Source organism: Penicillium odoratum (genome assembly GCF_028828045.1).
Source record: "Penicillium odoratum strain IBT 22623 chromosome Unknown utg000008l_segment0_segment0, whole genome shotgun sequence".
NCBI classification, from domain to species: Eukaryota; Fungi; Ascomycota; class Eurotiomycetes; order Eurotiales; family Aspergillaceae; genus Penicillium; species Penicillium odoratum.
In genome coordinates this window covers 3,097,647-3,115,296 of record NW_026643150.1, presented here as the reverse complement: position 1 = coordinate 3,115,296, position 17,650 = coordinate 3,097,647, and the positions used below count along the sequence as shown (strand labels likewise).

The 17,650-nt window shown below is 47.7% G+C and overlaps 7 protein-coding genes across 7 annotated transcripts; 5 read left to right on the top strand and 2 right to left on the bottom strand.

The window, feature by feature from the left end:
• Window positions 1-320: 320 nt before the first annotated feature.
• On the bottom strand, window positions 321-1,542 carry N7520_011390 (uncharacterized protein; the record flags this gene model as incomplete). Its single annotated transcript, XM_057145323.1, has 2 exons — window positions 321-1,165; window positions 1,221-1,542. 2 exons carry the CDS (start codon window positions 1,540-1,542, stop codon window positions 321-323), a joined length of 1,167 nt encoding a protein of 388 aa, XP_056991077.1.
• A 761-nt stretch (window positions 1,543-2,303) lies between these two features.
• Window positions 2,304-3,653, bottom strand: N7520_011389 (metal-dependent hydrolase family protein; the record flags this gene model as incomplete). Its single annotated transcript, XM_057145322.1, has 1 exon — window positions 2,304-3,653. The coding sequence occupies one exon, from the start codon at window positions 3,651-3,653 to the stop codon at window positions 2,304-2,306; it is 1,350 nt and encodes a 449-aa protein (XP_056991076.1).
• A 372-nt stretch (window positions 3,654-4,025) lies between these two features.
• On the top strand, window positions 4,026-5,682 carry N7520_011388 (uncharacterized protein; the record flags this gene model as incomplete). The annotated part of the gene is made up of 4 exons (XM_057145321.1): window positions 4,026-4,166; window positions 4,224-4,429; window positions 4,484-5,246; window positions 5,308-5,682. 4 exons carry the CDS (start codon window positions 4,026-4,028, stop codon window positions 5,680-5,682), a joined length of 1,485 nt encoding a protein of 494 aa, XP_056991075.1.
• An 811-nt stretch (window positions 5,683-6,493) lies between these two features.
• N7520_011387 (ammonium transporter) lies at window positions 6,494-8,125 on the top strand (the record flags this gene model as incomplete). The annotated part of the gene is made up of 5 exons (XM_057145320.1): window positions 6,494-6,508; window positions 6,565-6,779; window positions 6,837-7,017; window positions 7,068-7,388; window positions 7,439-8,125. 5 exons carry the CDS (start codon window positions 6,494-6,496, stop codon window positions 8,123-8,125), a joined length of 1,419 nt encoding a protein of 472 aa, XP_056991074.1.
• A 1,119-nt stretch (window positions 8,126-9,244) lies between these two features.
• On the top strand, window positions 9,245-11,596 carry N7520_011386 (putative nucleoside diphosphatase (Ynd1); the record flags this gene model as incomplete). Its single annotated transcript, XM_057145319.1, has 4 exons — window positions 9,245-9,254; window positions 9,338-9,372; window positions 9,441-9,567; window positions 9,633-11,596. 4 exons carry the CDS (start codon window positions 9,245-9,247, stop codon window positions 11,594-11,596), a joined length of 2,136 nt encoding a protein of 711 aa, XP_056991073.1.
• Window positions 11,597-12,242: 646 nt separating this feature from the next.
• lea1 (U2 snRNP complex subunit LEA1) lies at window positions 12,243-13,262 on the top strand (the record flags this gene model as incomplete). The annotated part of the gene is made up of 4 exons (XM_057145318.1): window positions 12,243-12,321; window positions 12,417-12,457; window positions 12,571-12,831; window positions 12,885-13,262. The coding sequence occupies 4 exons, from the start codon at window positions 12,243-12,245 to the stop codon at window positions 13,260-13,262; spliced, it is 759 nt and encodes a 252-aa protein (XP_056991072.1).
• A 2,311-nt stretch (window positions 13,263-15,573) lies between these two features.
• On the top strand, window positions 15,574-17,091 carry N7520_011384 (uncharacterized protein; the record flags this gene model as incomplete). Its single annotated transcript, XM_057145317.1, has 8 exons — window positions 15,574-15,760; window positions 15,815-15,834; window positions 15,900-15,936; window positions 15,988-16,058; window positions 16,121-16,422; window positions 16,472-16,546; window positions 16,596-16,663; window positions 16,715-17,091. 8 exons carry the CDS (start codon window positions 15,574-15,576, stop codon window positions 17,089-17,091), a joined length of 1,137 nt encoding a protein of 378 aa, XP_056991071.1.
• Between the last annotated feature and the right edge of the window lie 559 nt (window positions 17,092-17,650).

The window sequence follows — 17,650 nt, the reverse complement described above, 5'->3', positions numbered from 1 at the left end:
CATGCTCTCCGCAATTCTTATATACTACGGAAGCAGTCCAAGCCCTTTTCCCTATACGCATTAATTTTCGTTTTTTAGTTACTTGATGCCCAAACTTCTAGTACTGGGCTTGATCCATGATCCGTTGCCCAACAATTTGAAATTATTATATGATGGCCTATGGCTAGTCGAAGAGGCTTGCCAGTAATTATCGTGCGACCGCGCGTGTAAAACAGCAAAACGGGGCTGAGAAGCCAGTTCCTCTCATCATGATACCAGGCTCAAGAGATCACAATATCCAAGAGTATTTCACCTATCTTTGAACTATCAAGTTGGTAGAATCATACTGGGAAAATTTGCGTTCGTCGCCATAGCTCGGACTCGTTTGAGACCACATCCAGTTCACTCTCCGTGTGCTTGGGAATCTTGTAAAGCTCATCAATCGCCTCTTGCTTTGGCATCTTGTAGTCATTTCTGTCATCCGATTCTTTCTTTGGGTTTTTGCCAAGCTCATCGTCGTCAATTTCCTTCTTTGGCATCTTGTAACTCATTTCGTCATCCGACTCTTTTTCTGGAGTCTCATAGTACTTCGGAAGATCATCGCCTGTGTCATTCATCGGGCCATCTACCAACAAGACCTTTCTCGAGGCTCGGCTAAGACGGGCTTTGCGTGACACCCGTATGAGGTCAACATCCCGTCGGTCGAAAATGGCCCCTAGATCATGGGCTATGACTCGACGGACGATCTCAACCGTAGAAAAATTTAGGTCCATCATTTCATGGACAGCTTTTCTCTTCTTCTTGCGCTCAAGGATAAGCTGAGCCGAGTGGGATGCCGGTGTCGAAGGTCCATGGTTATATGTTGCGTTAAGAACAATAATCCCCCAGGAGCCATTCAAGAATTCGGCATTGATTCGAAATGGGCATCCTTGAGAATATTGATAAAATGCTTGTCTGGGTAGATTTATTCGAGCATGTGATCGTGGTTGTAGAAGGTCGCATTTATAGAGCCTTCTTCGGGGGGTTTGGGATGGAGGAGTAACTAATTTGGTGATGCCATGAACGTGCTCCCTGAGGAAGCTATTAATGTCATCGCAAATGTTTTCTGGATCCTCCCAGGTTTTATCAAGTCGAAGAGGCGTCAAATATGAAATAGGAGGGGTAGGTATGGGAGTGTCAGCTGATACTGTAGGGGCAATAATTCTGTCAGCATGAGATGTATTTCTGTGTGGAGAACTCACCTTTATCGACAACTTCAACAGTCTCCCGTTTCATGACCTCTTTAAATTCATCTCTAGACTCCTCTTTGCTTTCGCCCGTGATCACCGCCTTGAAATTCTCACCAATCTCCTCTATAGTTTCCTCTCTAGTTTCCTCTATGATTTCACACTTGGCCTGCTCATGGTTCTCCTCGTTGATCTCCGTGTTGACTTCTTCCTTGACTCTCTCGTAGTTTTTCTCTTTGAACTCCTCTTTGATAACCTCCTCGTGGGTGCTTTCAAAAGATGGGCCTTCCATGCCCGGAGGAGGCATATCAGGTAAGTGGTGGATGGTGGGTGGCATCACTGGAAATGGAGAAGATAGAGATCTGGATGGAGATGATCAAAGTGAGGGAGAGGTGTATGGAGAAGTAAAAGATCTATCTGTGGTTTCGCCCTTGAAATAGCAAACAATTTGATAGTTTGCATACAAGTCAGGTGAGATATCTCGACGAATTCGCTGTAGAACGGACCTCAAGTGATTCTCAGCCCCTGTCTACGACTGACAAACACGCCGATACATCACAGATCCAAGAAAAGAGATACTGTCCGTTTCTCCCCTCCTTGCTTCAGTAGATGTGGTACGGTGTCGGTTGTGGAACGTGATGCTGATGGCTGAACTCCCGACACGATTTAAGATATTAGACGCTCAGGCCGGATGAAGTTTGACCTTGCTAGTATGCACAAGATAATCTGGGGGATGAACACGGCGAGATAGGAGCCAAATTTGTCGAACCTGTGAGTCGACGGAAACCATTTTTATTCGACTGCTTTACCCAAGAAATAGATGACTGGACTTCTACTAATAATAACAAACGGGCTGAGCAATCTACCAGGGCTGATCTGTCAAAGAAACTTCGACGAAAAGGTTCCTGAAAGATCGCAGGATCAATTATAGGGGAGAATGCATTTGAGTCCAGATGTCATTCGGTCACCATTTATCCTGTGACCAATGATGTCCGAATCGTGATTTATTCAAGGTCCGTTGTCTCAGCCTATAGTACAATCTCTCTCAATGATTGTCATGAGCAATATTCAACTCCTGCCCGAATGCATTTTTCAAATTTAGTTGTATTTGACTCTGACAGGGATCTCAGAATCTTCAGGAAGTATAGACCAGCGACTCTTGTAGACACGACCATCTTTCATAACAGCCAAAACGTGCTCCTCGGGCTGATCGAAAATGGTGACATCCTGGAGCGGGTTCTTGTTCAGAACAACAACATCCGCATGGAAGCCTTCTTTAATCTGCCCAATCGCGTCCTCCCAGCCCATCATCTTTGCAGGATTAACTGTGGCACTGCGTAACACCTCGACGGGCTTCAATACCTGTGACCGCAAAGCAAACTCGTGAGTCTGAGCAGAACCCAGTGGGCCGAGCAGGTCGGAGCCATAGCACATCGTGACCCCAGCCTCAGATGCAATTTTCAGAGCCTCAAGCCCAGACTTAAGCACCTGTAAGTTCTTCGACTGTGACTCAGTCGGCAAGTATCCCTTCCAGCGCTCCGACGCCATCTGAGCATAGGTGATCAGTGTCGGAGTCAGATAAACACCCTTGTGAGCCATCATCTTGGCAGTTGGCGCATCCAAAAAGTTGCCATGCTCAATCCCTTTGACTCCATTTTCAATGCAGTGCCGAATAGCCTTGACCGTGTACGCGTGCGCCGTAACAAACGTACCGGCATTGTTAGCGCATTCGACCATAGCTTGGATCTCGGATCCCGTGAACTGGAGGTGCTCCAGACGATCCGTCGGACTTGCCACACCACCCGAACCCATGATCTTGATAAAATCGGCTCCACACCGGATCTCTTCGCGCACGGCAGCCATGCACTCGGGGACACCGTTACACATGCGGCCCAGGTGGTTGTTATTGTGGGTGCCACCACAGCACCCGGTTTGTTCATGCGCCGAGCGGAGATCGCCGTGGCCACCAAATTGGGAAAGAGCGTGGCCTGAGATAAACACACGAGGCCCGGGAAAGACGCCCTCTTCAATGGCCTCCTTTAGCGCAAGCTGGGCGCCACCGCAGTCGCGGATACTGGTGAAGCCTCGGTGAAGCATCTGGGCTGCGGTGTATGGCTGTCGCAGCAAATGGACATCGTTCGGGTTTCCAAAGGCTTTGGATAGGTCATTGAATCCAGGCACGGCGCATAAATGAACGTGCGCATCGAATAGTCCCGGGCATAGATATCGACCTTCGCAATCGACAACCGTGAGATTGACCGGTAGTGGCTCAGGGAGTGATGAGGAAACGCATTGAATTTTGCCATTGTGTGTGATCACATTGGCATTTTCGATTATGGTCCCCGCCTTCACGTCCACGACGTTGGCATTTTTGAATAAATATCCCTGCGGATCCGGGCGGGACCACGGCTTGATGTCAGAGCCCGGTACGGGAGGATTGTCGGACATTATGGGCACCATGGATGAACAAAAGGCCATTTCAATTGATTTGGTGAATATATAGGGATATAAATGGGAATTGAGAATGACGACTACAATGGACCCCGCTCGGGTCGGGAATCTTATCCATTCCGCAGCAATTTGCCGATGGTTATCGGACCGAGTGCCCCGCATTTTGTCTATCAACGTTTGTTGATCTTTTCTTTATCTGTCTGCAGATAGGGAATGCAATCAAGACGTAGAGATAATCATGAGGGGGCTCGGCAGTTGCTATGTAGTATGTTTCTCCCGTCTTTGGTATGTTAAAGAAGTCGTACATTACCCAGATGCTGCCCACCTGTGCAGATCCACTCATTCTCCGTATATTCCTCAACCGCATCCATGAATGACTCCAAGGGTCCAATTTCCGACAAAGATGAAGGCTTTCGGCCGAGCAGGGAAATTGTTGCAGAATGCGACACGTATACCCCTGAGGAGGAGAAAGCAGTTTTGCGAAAGATTGACATGGTCATTTTGCCATTCGTGAGTCCACTTTTAATCTCCTCACCTTCCAATTTCAAACTCAGCTAATGATAGTAGATGTGCTTTGTCTTCTTCTTACAGTACCTCGATAAGCAGAGTCTGAGCTATGCCGCTGTATTTGGCCTTATGGATGACCTCAGCATGACCGGTTCGCAATATTCCTGGTGCAGCTCTATATTTTATATCGGCCAACTGATTTCGGAATGGCCGTTCATCTACCTTATGAGTCGACTACCTTTGACTAGATTTGTCGGAGTCACTGTGTACGTTCATTATCTAGCTTCCAGATGTTTGATATTTCACTGACATTGCTCAAGTATAATCTGGGGCATTATTTGTATGTGTCTCGCGGCACCAACAAACTTCGCCGGGTTCGCTACTGTGAGATTTTTGCTCGGATTCAGCGAAGGGGCAGTATCGCCCGCCTTCGTAACAATTACCAGTATTTGGTACCGCAAGAAAGAGCACGCTGCGCGAACTGCGCTGTGGATCACCATGAACGGCGTGGCTCAAGTCGTTGGCTGCATGATCATGTACGGCATAGGCAAGAACACATCCATCACTATTCAGCCTTGGCGAGTCCTTTTCCTCATCTGTGGAGCAATGACTCTGGTGGCGGGAATTGGATTCTTTATGTTGATGCCTAATGGACCAAAAGACGCATGGTTTCTGAATGAGAGAGAGAAACAAGTGCTGTCCTTGCGCCTTGCCGCTGACCGTGAAGGTGGCGACAAGACAGCATTCTCAATGTCTCAGCTCAAGGAGACTCTACTGGATCCTAAAGCATGGGTTGTTTTCTGGTTTGGTGTACTTGTGACTATGCAATCGGCAGTCCTTACTTTCGCATCATTGGTCATCGAGTCTATTGGATACTCCAAGCTGCAGACTCTTCTCTATACTGCTCCATCTGGAGCCGTTCAGATTGCACTGCTTTGGATTGGGACTGGACTCGTTTATATTTTCCCACGCCAGAGAAGCCTGATTGTTCTGGTTATGATTATTCCGCCTTTTATTGGAGTCATCTTCCTACTAAAACTTACTGTGACCGCAGGATGGGGCTTGATTGTGGCTTCTTGGCTGGTGAGTCGTTTACTTTCCGACTTGACTAAGCATGGGAAACTAAATGCATCTTTTCTCTTAGGCGTCTTGCATTACAGCGACGATGTCCATTCTTCTATCTCTGGCTGCATCCAATGTCAAGGGTAACACCAAGCGCGCCATCGTCAACACCATGTTTTTCATTGGTTATTGCGCCGGCTGTATAGGAGGCCCCCAACTATGGACTAAATCACCACGGTATACCGAGGGCGTTATTACATCCATCGTCACATGGTGTTTGCTGTTCGTGGCTGTCATCATCTATCGCATTTTATGTATTCGTGATAACAACGCCCGCGACAAGCAGGCTACTCACGGTGTCGATCATGGCTTTGGAGAAGTTGAGCTTGATGGGAATGGGCTTCCTAAGACTGATCTGACAGATAAAGAGGACAGGGAGTTCCGCTATGCCATCTAGAGCCAATACTTATTGAACCTGTATATAGAATCAAGTGCTGTTGATACCCCGTCGAACCTGATAAGGGGCACATCCATGGAATCCAGTCGATGACCTAGTTGAAATACAATATTTTAGCCTACCCTGATAGCAGACGGTAGGTATTTCTAATTTCTACCTACAAATCCTCACTTCTGAGGTACCAAGTAGCGTCGAGGGTATCTACCTCAGCACCTAGTACCTACTACTAGATGCACATGTGCAAGACCATCCCATTCAATGATCTCGCACATATTTTAGTACATATCGAGCCAGGATTTGATTCTTTTCAGTATATCCAAATGTTATAACGAGAATGCAATCTTCACTTCGAGTTTGCATAGTCTAACGTCATTGCCAAGAACCTTGTGCCCGATAAGACAGTCTATGATAAGGTGCCCCTAAACCCCATATGGAAGTGAGATCCGGGTTTATCAGCATGCTGGCATGTCGTTGGACGCCCGTTATCTTGCAGTTTCCGACCGTATCCTTATCATCTACTCACATCGTTCATCCAGGAGCGAACAGAGAATAGCGATGCGATATTAGCCAAGAGGTCTTGAATTGAAACCGGGTGTCCTTGTATCAGGGCCCAGAAACACGAGACGGCGGTCTTGGCTTGAGTAGTGATTGATAAGGTGGAGAACTAGTCAATGGTTTTAGTAGCTACCCTCATCTAATACTGAAGAATCTCCTATGTCTTCTCTTTTTATCTACAATCTTTGATTAAGTTGGAGGTCGTGAAATCCACAAATTGCGAACTAGGGATCTGAAATTCAAGTCCGAGCTTGAAATGGCGCTGACAGTGGTATTTATGTCGCTTCCTTTACCAAGACTATGTCAATTCCATTGACTAGAACATAGCCCGTATACAATTCCTCCACCCCTCGGGGCGGCGATCCCACAAAGGTCGACGTGAACGCCCAATATGAAGGATTCGAGTGGAATTATGTTTATATTGTGTTTTGCGGCTTCATTGTCTGGTTGATCATCCCAGGAATCGGTCTATTATACAGTGGCCTTGCGCGAAGAAAGTCTGCGCTGACGTTATTGTTCCAGTCGCTTATGATTGTCACAGTGTATGGAGATCTCCTTGTTCGATGGCTTTGCTGACACTAATATATGTGCGGTGATAGAACAACCTTCCAATGGATTTTCTGGGGATATTCTCTGGCGTATGCGCGTGATGCAGGTCCTTTCATTGGAACATTGACCAATTTTGGATTGAGAGGAGTGATGGCTGCCCCGTCACCAGGATCAGCTGTCCTGCCTGAGATCGTCTTTGTTCTGTACCAGCTTCTTTTCTGTGCCTGCACCGTAAGTTGGGCAGTCGAACTAGACCATGCAGTAAATGTTGACCTTCATAGGTGATGATTGTTGTCGGGGGAGCATTTGAGCGAGGAAACATGATTCCTTCGTTGATTTTCAGCTTCTGTTGGGCCACAGTTGTGTATTGCCCGATTGCCTGCTGGACCTGGAACAGTAACGGTTGGTTGTACAATTTGCCTTCATTGGATTTTGCGGGCGGCGGGCCGGTCCATATTGCGTCGGGCTGGTCAGCCCTTGCCTACGCGTTGGTCTTGGGCAAACGCAAGCATCTCGATGAGCCCTCACATGCAAAGCCTCACAACACCACCCTTGTATTTCTTGGTACGACATTGATCTGGTTTGGATGGTTTGGCTTCAATGTAAGTGGGTCAATACCATGAAGTTGATAAATGTCTGACATTTCTGCTAGGGTGGTTCCGCCCTTAATGCTAGCGTAAGAGCGATGTTAGCCGCCTTCAACACCAACACAGCCGCGTGCACGGGAATACTGGGTTGGGTTCTAGTGGACTGGATTAAGACTCGCGGCAAATTCTCTGTTGTGGGATCGTGCGAGGGAGCCATCGCGGGACTCGTTGGGATTACACCGGCAGCCGGATTCGTCTCCGTATGGCTGGCCGCATGTATAGGGTTCATTACAAGCATTGTGTGTGCGTTGCTTCAAGACATAAACGTCTGGATGCACATCGATGAAGGGATGGATGTATTCAAGCTACATGGCATCGGAGGGATGGTCGGTGCCTTTCTGACAGGAATTTTTGCGTCGAGCTCGGTCGCTGCATTGGATGGCTCAACGGAAGCCAGTGGTGGTATCGATGGCAACGGGTTGCAGGTCGGGAAACAATTGGCGGAGGTTTGCGCAATCAGTGTTCATTCGTTCACCGTATCATGCATCCTGCTCTACATCCTGCAATGGATCCCGGGTATGCAGCTGCGGGTTCATGAAGAGGCGGAGATGATTGGATTGGATCGAGCGCAGTTTGTGGACGAACAGATCGGCGAGCGAGTTATTTTAGCCGATCTATTTGCATCATCACCGGGCAACGCCAGTGTGGTGAATGAGGCCCCTGGGGTTTTGATCGGAACCAAGGATTTTTAGTAAACAGGATCACCTATAGGGTCCTGGTCTGTGTGTTCGGGGCCGCGTGTCAAGTGTCAGTGTCATTCTAAATCAAGTATTAAAGTCAACAGATCATGCCAATCATCCTTCCACGGGCTGACGGGAACGAATCAACCTGGAGGCTGAAAGGTGGGGTTTCAATGCTGCGACCGAAGATCTCTACAAAGTAGAACAAAGTCACGCCTTCAATCAACATAAAACAACTCGTTGAATGGCAGCATAGGTCACCATTCAGTGCGACAGACCCAATTTTCCGTCTTGAACCCCTAAGAGGATCTCCTCCCTTTGATTTTAGGCCGCTGGTTGCACCATATTCACCCCCGGGATAGTCAATATGGGGATGCCAAGTCCACTGGTGCAGCTCGGCGTATCACGATGCAGGATGGTTGGCCTTATTGGCTTAGGAGCTGACGTAGACGGCCGCTTGTCTAATCCCTGTCCAGGCTTGGCCTAGCGTGGAGAGGAGTTGAAGGGCGGAAGGGTGAAAGGTTGGTTGGTACTCCGTAAGGGTGAGATTCATCGTCTTATCGAGATGCAACGCCACGGGAGAACATTCCGGGATGACGAATCCTTTGGAACAGTGTTCCGTGTTGTGCTTCGAGGTTGGAAGTTTATATGTAAAGATTGATGTACATCCTCTGTAAACAAAAAAACTCTGTAAACAAAGGACACATCAAATGAAGTGTCACCTGTTAAAGGTGGATACTTGGGGAAACAACGACGTCAATAATCAAGCAAAAAAGCAAGAAAAATGGTAGAAAACGGAAAGAACGAACGAAAGCGGGTGGTATTTTACAGGGTTTCGTCATGCATCGTAATATTACCGTACCTTCCCTTATGCGGATCACCATTTTCTTATTGCCCCATACTAATTCTCATATTAGCCATAATAGCCAATTTAGAGCGGGTCTCGCCCCCCGTCACACCGGGTATTAGTACCTGCCGTGCCTCGCGTCTCAGAATTAAAGACTCCTTATCTCTTTCTTTCCTCATCCGAACCGTTTATTTTCGTCATTCGTTCGACCTCGCTCTTCGCTCTGCTCTTAGGAGCTCTCTACCCTTCGCTTTGCTGGTCATGCTATACCATTAACCAGTCAAATGGGCAAATGTGAGTTTAAAGTTGTTTGTTCCTGCGGCCCAGCCTGTTCCGAAAATAGCTCAGATTTGACTGACACGACATTCACCCCACAGGGCGTTATGGTGTTGTCCTGGACGCTGGTTCGTCTGTATGTTGGACTCGAACGAACAATAATTTCTCTATGCCTAGGGTGTGTGTCGCTAACCTACAACACAGGGGACCCGTGTCCACGTATATCGCTGGCTGCGCAATGCCGCTGCGCGCAAGAAAGCGAATGTTGATGGCTTGAAATCGCTCCCGGAAATCAAGACCAAGGAGGAATGGGTGAAGAAGATCCATCCAGGTGAGTCTGAAGAGGGAGTTTGGCTCAAGCGCCTCCATTGACTGACTGGTCTCGTTCCTTCCCAGGTGTTTCTTCATTCGCCGATAGACCCGACTCCATCGGCCCAGACCATCTGGCAGAACTCTTGGACCACGCCAAGAACATAATTCCCGAGGATGATGCTAAGGACACACCGATCTTTTTACTTGCCACGGCTGGAATGCGCCTTCTCGGAAACCTGGAACGACAGCTACTCCTCGATCAGATCTGCTCCTACGCTCGCGCGAACACCGATTTCTTGTTGCCGGACTGCGGCGCTCATATTCAAGTGATTCCGGGCGTGACGGAGGGATTGTACGGGTGGATTGCGACCAACTACTTAATGGGAACTTTCGACTCTCCGCTAGCCCACGATCATGGCAAAGGACATCACACATATGGCTTTCTGGATATGGGAGGGGCATCTGCACAGATTGCCTTCGCTCCTAATGAAACCGAGACCCAAAAGCATGCAAATGATTTGACCCTGCTACGCCTGCGGAATATCGATGGGACTCAGCAGGAGCACCGAATCTTTGTGACATCATGGTTGGAATTTGGTGTCCACGAAGCTAGACGCCGCTTTGTCGAATCGTTACAAGCAATGATGGGCTCGAACACTCAAGACCTACCGGATCCATGTCTTCCCAACGGTCTGCGCACGACTCTGGATGGCAAGGAGCTACCACCAGGCAGTCCCGCTGGACCAAGTTTGTTGGGCACAGGTAGGTTTGATGAATGTCTGCGTCAAACTTTTCCTTTACTGGATAAAGATGCGCCATGCTCAGATTTCCCATGTCTTCTACACGGTACTCATGTCCCAGCCATCGATTTTGATGTAAACCATTTCATCGGAATTAGTGAGTACTGGCACACAACCCATGAGATTTTCGAGATGGGTTACAAGGATAAGGCATATGACTTCAATACCTACCAAGAGCGGGTTAAAACATTCTGCTCTCAAGACTGGGACTCCATTGAACAAGGGATTGAAACACAACAATGGGGCAAGAAGGTTGACCATGAAAAGGCCTATGAGGTTTGCTTCAAGGCCTCATGGATCATTAACATGCTGCACGATGGTATTGGGATACCACGGGTTGGCCTGGAAGATACTTCTTCTTCTCACAACGGGACTAAGGAGGTCTTGGCTCATGGCCAGGAAAAGGGCTATCTGGATGCTTTCCAGGCTGTGAACAAGATTGACTCGACTGAAGTCAGCTGGACACTGGGCAAAATAGTCCTATATGCATCATCGCAGGTGCCTACGGATGATGAGGAAGCACTGCCCGTTGGTTTTGGTAGCAACATCCCCGGTATTCCCGAGGATTTCCAATATCCCAGCGTGCAGCTTCTGCCCGATGCGGAGGGTTTCCACAGCGAGCACTGGCATGACGCACTGTTTGACGGTGACTCCCCTCGTCGCATCCCCGGAATCCTTCTATTTCTATTTATCGTCGTTGTGGCGGCCTTTTTCCTTTGCGGTCGGAGCCGTCGTTTGCGACTTTATCACCGCATCAATAATCTCCTTCGCCGAGGGGGCCCATCTCATCCCAACCACCCGAAGAAACGACGGCCCTTCTTGGGCAGGTTGCCATTCTTCCACCGAAATGCTCCTTCTTACGAGCGTGTCATGGAGAATGGTGCTCAGGAGTTTGAGCTGGGTGGAGCCGACTCTGATGGCAGCGATATAGATGAACGTGCTTCAGATGTCGATGGGGTGAACCCTCATCCGCCGAAGCGGGCTTCCAGCTGGGGCAACAGTGGCACCAACCCTAGTTTGAAATACACTCTTGACAATAGCTCATCTGCGACAATTGGTTTGGGCATCAGTGGTGGATCAGGCATTGCTATGGATCGGGCAGGCTTGGTGGTACGGACTGAGAGCCGGGAACACCTTGCTCCCATCGCCTTGGGACCTACCACGAACGGACGACGCTCCAGAGCTGGCAGTCCCACGCGATCTCTTCACCAAAAATCGCCCATCCTGAGTCCCCTTGCCGATGATTAATGCTATTGACGCAATGCCCCCTCAACTGAATTATGCCTCGTGAACCTCGACACGTTCTGCTTCTATTCTGCATTGCATTTTCTCCCCATTGGCGTCTCCTGCTTTTACTAATCTTCCTATACTTTGGGAGATCCTCATTTAAGGTGTTGCTGTGCTGCAGCTGATGCTTTCAATTCTTGGTACAATATTCAAACCAGTACTCTGGAGGAGTACACTTTCGGTGCTTTCGATCCGATCCGGGTGATTTGGATGTAATGGCAGTGTACCATTAGCACTCTACTGCGAATTTTAATGGATATAAACTAATACATTGCTCAAAATTTATCGAATCTTCAGACGAATTGTTTTGGACCTCGTAAACCAGTCATGTATCTTTAGTTCTGATCACATCTTCCATAAGCTCGCCGCGATATATCATCACGTGATATGTATCTGGTTACACCGCCTGGCAGAAAGGGCTGCGGTCCAAGCTAGTCTTGATTAGAGAAACTTGCGACAGGTTCTCTCGTCCATTGAGCTTTCTCTTGACTTACAAGTTGATTCAGTGTTATTGCCATATCAGCTGGCATATGCTTTCCTGATAGAATTCTTAACCCAGTCCACCTTTCCCCTCGCCACTCCAATTTCGACTTAAGCCACCGCCGCCATGCGTTTGACCGTCGAGCTCATTCAGAATTCACTTTCCTACATTAATCCGCTTACAGACCGAGAGCTGGATCTTAGAGGTGCGTTGAAGAATCACCCATCTACCTGAAAAGGACAGATACTACACGTTTAAAAAAGAGCTGCATTCACATCGTCTATGCGTCGAGTCGTATAGGACACAAGATCCCCACAATTGAGAACCTGGGAGTTGCCAAAGTGAGTCGATTCCATTTCCTGCGATTCAGCCAATGCCACCTTTTCAAGTACAAGGGTGTTCCTGCTACACATTGTGAGGATTCTGGAAGAGATCGCGTGCTAACAACCCGCAGGACCAAGATGCCATTGATTTCACCGACAACGACCTCTCCTCGCTCGGAAACTTCCCCTTCTTCCCCCGCCTCCGTACACTTCTTTTGGCGCGCAATAGAATCAGCCACATTCAGTCCTCCCTGGGCACTTCATTGCCGAACTTGTCAGCCCTGGTCCTGACTTCAAATAACCTGTCCGAGCTTGCGGATCTCGAGTCGCTTCGCACTCTCACAAAGTTGACACACCTTACTCTGCTCGAGAACCCTGTTACACGGAAAGAGGTAGCTTCCAATGTCTGCCTCCGAACCGGCTTGTATCTAACACTTCATCATAGAACTACCGGTACTGGGTTATCTGGGTGGCTCCCTCTGTGCGTTTCCTCGACTACCAGAAAGTGAAAGACGTGGAGCGCGCCAAGGCAAAGGAACTTTTCGGTACCTTCGAAGAACCGTCCGCCCTCGCATCAAAGATCAAGGGTATCAAGTCCAAGACATTCGATGCCTCGATAGCCGCAGCGACAAACAACACCTCAACCGACAAGGCGATCCGCGTAAAGCTCACAGATGCCGAACGGAAGCGCGTGGAGAAGATGATTCGCGAGGCAAAGAGTATGGCGGAGATCACACGGTTGGAGAAGGAGCTTAACGAGGGACGGATACCCGGCGGAGCACTTGGTGCAAGCGAAGATGCGGATGGGGACGTGCAAATGTGAGCATAGCTTGCTTGTATCCATCAGATCATGATACCCGTATTCCCTTTTTCTTTGCTCCGCCAATTCCATCTGTTTCTTGTCACGGCCGTTGATTTCATATAATGTACAAGTGGCATTCCCATGCAGGGCTATTTTATCATTTGGGCATTTCATATCTTGCCGGTGCTTATGCGGTTGTTTTTCCAGTTTGAAGCAGCATTGTGGGGCATAGTTCCATGCCTAAAACGCCAAATTTTGCACATGTCTTCCAGAATTCCTCAAATGTAGCTGCAGTGTTGCGTGGCTTAGTTTCGAGGTTGCCGAGATGCGACGCGAGTTGTTTCCGCGGAATAGCGGTGGGTTTGACAGGGATATATAAGGTCCTCTTCCGATCTTCCACTGTGAGCTCTTCCAATCGGTAGGATTTCCAGCTGAGATAGAGTAGATCAGCATAGCTCGGAGATATGGCTAGATGTAACCAGTGACTGCATTGATCCATTGATCGTCCTATGCATTGTGAATAACGTGAAACACGTCTGGGGTAAAGACCCAAGCGCATAAGAATAAACTATGAGTTCCCTGGACACCGATTGAATTGATTATCTAACAGGCCAAGCCGTCAGAGTCCAGGAAATTTTGCCGCGAATTTTATACGGAGTGCATAGCGCACGTCATTACTCGGTCTGAACTGTACTCCATACCAAGAATAGTAACTCAATCTACTCTGTGGAAGACAGCTACTATGGCACTAATCTCATACTGAAAATCACCAATGCATAACAAACGGCAGTTTCCTGCATGAGCCTGCTCGGCAATTTGCGCTGACAGTCCTTATTTTCACTTAGTGCGCTAAATTTCTGCAATGAAACGGGATTTCTTCAATTCAGTGATTGGATACAGAAACCGCCACATTCAGCCATCGGCTTTGACTAAAGTAGCTCCAGTTGATGCCATTCGAGAGTGGGGCTAATATCTAGGGGCGGTGTAAGAACACATCATGCAATTGCAATGTCAATGAAGGGGGGTTAGTGTTTTCCTAAAGAAGTCATGTTGAAGTTGATAAGCGCCATTGATCAATTTTTACGGAGTTGCAATTCCAAAGTAAAGGTAATTTCCGGGGCTTCGGCCGGATGGTTGACGAGCCTAGTATAGATGAAAGTGGGGATGACTACTTTAGCTCGTTAGCTAACTACTCGGAGTCCGTCTCCGTGATCGAAATTTCTTCACACTGAATAAAGGCGCATGTTTACTGCCTTAATGTTGTCCTAGTACGCCGTACGGAGTACTTCTGAAGAAATGCATCGATAGATCTCGTACTTTTGCACATACCCCTACTGATGAAGATCCCAACCATGAATCAATAGACGCCACATCACGCCACCCCCATATGAACCACAGATGATAGATCTCGAAAGCCTGGGGGACTACCCCTGAACATTTCCAAGTAAAAAATCATTCTAGAAATTATCAACAAGCGCCACCGGGTACGCCATCAGCAGCTTGATTCCAAATTCGTTCAACTCCGTCTGTGAAGTGGTAAACCCACCAAAGTGGGACCGATGTGTTCAATTGATTCCAATAAATATTCAATGAGTGTCGATGACATTAAATGCCATCACTGTATACAGGATTGATCGCCGTGCACTGACATGCAATAATTCTCAAAGCAAAGGAGTTATCGAAGGATTTTTAAAGTCCACAATGTTTAGGTGGGGACTAGACTCTTGAGGTTCTCTCATCGATCAAACAAGATCTTTCTGAAGTTTGTGCGGACAATCGTTGCCTTATTGGGGTTGTGGATCAGACTGTTTGAACCATTGAATTGAACATGCCCCTCGTGTGTTCTCCGTATAGTAGGTCAGTCATGGTTTTGAGGGGCGCATCCCTTGTTCCTTGCAGATTTTCTCAAAAAAAATTCAATTCCCTTACCTCTTCTCCACTCCTCTGTTCGGCTTGAGTGTTCAAGTTTCCTAATCCCGCGTATTCCGTATGATGATTCCGTAGAGAGAGAAAAACGAAAAACTCCGGGCATTCTAGCCACAAAGGATTGACAACGGATCCGGTCGGCATTAACAGTGGAGCTTGAGAGATTGACCAGCCCCCACCTGTAAGACACCAAGTATATTGGACCGAGAAATGGAATCTTGCATGCGAAAGTTCAATGGTCAAAACACGGCACATCCAGTCCTTTGGATCTAGAAAACTTTGACATTCCGTGTTTCACATTTGATATAAGTCTTGACATTCTTTTGATCTCCTATATATCGTCTATCCTATCACTACTGTTTTTGCCCCTCGGTTGCGGATGGTCAATATTCATTGACCCAGGGCCATGGCCAATGATATTACCCCCGCCTCCTCTCCGCCTGCAGGCCAGACATCCAACTTTATCGACCCGGACTATTGCGGTATCAAGTTTGTGGTGGTGAATTGCGTGTTTCTCACGTTGGCTGTCATTGCTCTTGTGGTGCGAATATGGACTCGATTGTTCATTGTGCGAAGCTTTCGCGCTGATGATGGTCAGTATCGCCGATTCTCATTGAGTGAGCCTAATTAACTTTTTTTCCCTCTAGTTTTGATGCTTATGGCTTTTGTATGTTTAACCAGCGTTTGTATTCAGCCTCGAAGATTCCCTGCTGACATAGGATTTTATACTAGGCCCTATCATGTGTTCTTACCGGAGTGACTTTGGACAGTAAGCGAAGATGGTGCAACTCATGCATAGTAACGAAACTAACATCATCAGTGCTTAATTGGGGCCTGGCAAAGCACATGTGGGATGTTCCTCTAGATACATACTCACCAATGTTCAGCAAGGTTAGTAAAAACCCATTATTCTTACTGAAATGTCGAGTTTACTGATTCGCCATGTCACATAGCTGAATCTCGTCGCTGCAATTATCTACTGTGCAGCCACTGGGTTTACCAAATGCTCCGTCCTAATCTTCTACCTCCGAATTTTCCCAAGTCGCAAATTCCATATTGCTGTCTGGACCATCGTTTTCATTGCAGCTGGGTACAGCGTCGCCAGTATCCTTGCCAACATTTTCAGCTGCAATCCAATCGCCAAATCATGGGACCTCACCATAACAACTGGTTCATGTATGAACCGTCCTGTCTTTTACTTCGCCAATGCTGGCTTAGGCATTTTTACCGATTTCGCAACTGTTGCTGTGCCGATGTACGTTGCTTGTTTTTTTCAGTTTCACGCAGGGCTAACAAGGTGCCAGACCGTGGATCTATCGATTGCAAATGCCTACGCGACAGAAGGTTGCCGTTTGCGGTGTCCTCGCAATGGGATGCTTGTGAGTTTGATCATGAGTGAAAATATGCTCCTTCTAACGTTATCATTAGTGTCGGAATTGTTAGCTGTATCCGCCTCGTCACCCTATACTATCTTTTAACGAGCTCGGATCTTACTTGTAAGCCCACCCCGTTAATTGACCCAAACAACGATTAATATAGGTCTATAGGGACGACCACCAACGCTCTCTTATGGTGCACAATCGAACTCAACCTTGGAATCTTCGGTGGCTCCGTCACAGCCATGCGCCCCTTTATCCGACGATACTTCCCCCGTCTCCTAGGTCTCTCCTCCGCTGGCGGATACTACGGATCCCAATCTCGAAAACAAGCACACCCCTTGAACTCCATCCCCCGAAGCGGGCAACCCGACTTCTCGAACCGTAATCATCTATACTCTGCTACAATGACTGCATCGCGAAACGCGCCTGACAATGATAGCGAGGAGCATATTTTATCTCCGAAGAGTGCCGGTACGAAAGAGATGGATGGTATCGTTCGGACGGTGGAGTTTGACATAGAGAACACGCCTACTCAAACGCGGTGATATAGAACTGATAGTCACTTAATTGGTCCCCTATTGTGGGCGCAAATGTACATTGAAATGTAAATATGACGATCAACAATAATACCATGACAATTGAACTTGTAAAATAAAATCTATTCAAATAATTCTAGCAAATTCCATGGAATGGACTCCAATAATTCCTTCGATAAAGTTCTATGCATAAAGTGGATCCCAATTGCCGGTTGAATAATATTTACTTTGGAACCCCTGACTCGATTCCTGGATTATTGACGGGTGGCGTTCGCAACCAGCACGATTCATTGGAAGCATAACTTTAACTTCTCTTTACTGTTCACATTCCAAAGCAAATCAAAGTACTCTATTCCCTCGACTTATAGATATCTTAATCAATTCGCACAATGACCGTTTCCAGTTCCCGTGTATCTGTGAGTTCGGCTCCACGCCACATCGCGCTAAGTGGATGGAGCCCCACGGGGCTTATTGCAAACACCGAAGTCAAGCCAGCCTAGACGCTAAGCAACCACTCTCGGCAGGCGATGATACCTATTCCAGAAATTGTCCGGCAACATCCGTGTTT